Source organism: Plectrocnemia conspersa, unplaced genomic scaffold (assembly GCF_051122295.1).
Source record: "Plectrocnemia conspersa isolate PC_06_02 unplaced genomic scaffold, ASM5112229v1 ptg000003l, whole genome shotgun sequence".
NCBI lineage: Eukaryota > Metazoa > Arthropoda > Insecta > Trichoptera > Polycentropodidae > Plectrocnemia > Plectrocnemia conspersa.
The window spans coordinates 15929661-15932595 of NW_028277167.1; the positions used below are offsets into that span (position 1 = coordinate 15929661).

Below are 2935 nucleotides of genomic sequence, written 5' to 3' on the forward strand. Positions count from 1 at the left end.
TTTACTAATTTTAGCTCATCAAATGGGTTGGCCACTCAAAATGTTCATAATAACAAGTGAACGCTAACGAAGATATTGGTTGACTTTATAATGCTCAAAAAGATAAATAAATTTGTTACTGCATTAGCGTATCAGTGATATGAAACATTATTTTAAATATTTTATTTTATGATTGTGTAGCAAGGATTTATATTCATAAATCCTTGCTGTAACATGTAACCAGTTAAAGAAAGGCCAAATATGATATATTATATATACATCAAAGAATAAAACATAGAGATTCAGAAAGTAATTTGTGAATATCTATATCTAGAAACTCATCTAAAATATTATAATTATTTTGATTTACTACATTGAAATTAAGTAATTATATCTATTATAGATTTATTTATTTTATATCAATTTATCTACATAGTGTTATTATTTTCATTATCAAAATGGTAAGAGCGATTCATGAATTAAATAAAATCCAATAATAAAGAAGACAATTTGAAAATAAAAAGAAAGTTTATTTTTAAAATTTAATTACCAAATATCAGCACTCGTAACAATAAAAAGTATCATTAAGATTAATAAAACTTTGTGATTTATTTAATTAAAAATGGAAAACATCGAGATCTATAAGTAAATATAATTTCCAATTTGATTCACTTTTTAATTGATCTATTTGTCCTTTTTGTGTATGGAGACCGAGTCCCAAAGTTTCATTACTTCGCTTTCGACGATTTGATTTGTCACAAATCCGTCGTTATCGATGAAATTTGCGACAGATTTTATAAACGTTCCTTCAGTGGTCTTCTTACTCTTAGGATCATACATAGTCAGCACCAGTTCGTATTTATCGTCGTATCTGAAATAATATTTATAATTAATCATTTATTATTTGTAAATGTTGTAAATTAAATATATTGCAAGATAATATTATACTTTTTCATATATGAACTCGCTTCCCAGATGACATAGCTGGATCCAATTGTTTCTTTCACAACAACAAATATACCTTTCTCTTTGAAAGTCGTGTATAAGGTAAGGATGCCCATTAATACGAAATACGATGTGACGCACATAATTAAAAGCAATCTAAAAATTGACAATATAGATTATGTAAAAAAGTTTTTTATAATAAAATTTAACAATCTTACCTGGATTGAGGAAACGGATATAAATAATCCCAAATGACTGCATAGAGGGCGACACCTACAGCTAATCCGCCGAGAATCAGTCTTCCATCCATTAAGCCATATTTTTCTTCACATGACAGAGTATTTTTTAACACCTAACCAATAATAATTAACAAATTTAATATAAATTATGAAGCAGCAGATGAAATATGTATAATAAATTATTAAATTACATTTTTAACTGCATCATCGATAGCATTCTTTACGGAAGATCCGTCCCATTTGTCAACACTGATAACCTAAAATTAAAAAGTAAATTGAGATTATGATAAAATCATACTTCTATGTTGGTGATCTTATTTCTTGACGTATGACGTGTCAAATTGACTTATAATGTAAAAATCAAATGTATTATGCGTAACAGTAGATATACTAATAAGAAGACGTATATAAAAATGATTGAGCGTCTGATTTCATAGGGATCTGTCAAGGTTCAAATAATTGGTTGAAGTCTTCGCATTCCCATATTTTAAACCAATATCTGTATCTGAATCGAAGGTATATCAAATCAATATTATAAATTACATCTGGTTCCTTTGCGGGCTCAACAGTTGCTGCTTTCTTCGACATTGTGTAAAAAGGAAGATATGCCAAATCAACACTACACGTCCGACCGGTGAATCGATTTGAAGGTCGAGATGCGTTATTCGCTGACCATGTCTATACAATAAAAATGTATTTTAATTAATTTTTAATAAATTTATAGTGCTCAAAATATTATTAACTTATGAATAATTATTATTATTATTATAAATAATAATAATTATTATTATTATTATAAATAAGTATTATTATTATTATTATTATGAATTATTATTATTATTATTATTATACCGAGTCGCATATTATTTACACATAGGCATAAATATTGGAAAAAGAATAATATGATAAATATTTTTATTTTTAATTTAATAAAAAGAAAATAATATTTTTTTTAATTACACTTACAATAAAAAACAGGCTTGAATTTTCAAATCTTTTGTGACTTCTCAAATGAAAAAAATTATTATTATTATTCTGATTATTATTAGACCATGGGAAATTTGAGAAATTTGCTAGAAAGATATTTTTTGCTAGCACCGATGTAAAATAATACGTCGCAGTACCCGATCAAAAATATTCTTGTAATAATAAATATAATTTTCAATAAAACCAATAAGTATTATTAGTATTCTTTCACCGTGTGGGAGTCTAGATTTATTATGGCCAAAACTTGGCAGCACTTGAATAGCACTGACGTGACGATTATTCCCTCCACTGGCAATCTTCAGGCGATTCGGACGCGTAAACATGTAAACAACTTCATAATTCAATAAAAAACATTACTGCAGTGGCTCTATCTGTGTCTAATTGTCACACGTTACCATCCCCGTTGCAAAAACATCCTTATACATAAAAAAATAAGTTAATGAAACTTCAAATAATTTATGCGTGTATATTGGAACGAATTATACATTATATATAATACTAAACAAACTAACGATATATATTTTCTCAACCTATTTCCAGTATATTATTCCTATTTTCAACAGGATGTGATATTCTGTAACTATAAATATTTTCTCCACCATTTCTAAAAAATCGCAAGCAATAATAAAAAAATGGAATAAACCCTATTGGGTTTTTATAAACAATGGACTAAAGATATCTGTATTTTGAAGACACATCATATTGCGTTCGTATGGACTAAAGATATCTGTATTTTGAAGACACATCATATTGTATTTTGAAGACGAAATCATATTGCGTTCTAT

General features: G+C 27.0%; 1 protein-coding gene across 1 annotated transcript; it reads right to left on the bottom strand.

The window, feature by feature from the left end:
- Positions 1 to 488: 488 nt before the first annotated feature.
- Spase25 (Signal peptidase complex subunit Spase25) lies at positions 489 to 1816 on the bottom strand. Its single transcript, XM_088183313.1, has 5 exons — positions 1707 to 1816; positions 1355 to 1420; positions 1143 to 1276; positions 928 to 1080; positions 489 to 850 (listed from the first exon to the last, which is right to left on the bottom strand). Exons 1-5 carry the CDS (start codon positions 1749 to 1751, stop codon positions 664 to 666), a joined length of 585 nt encoding a protein of 194 aa, XP_088039439.1. The 5' UTR covers positions 1752 to 1816; the 3' UTR covers positions 489 to 663.
- Positions 1817 to 2935: the final 1119 nt, after the last annotated feature.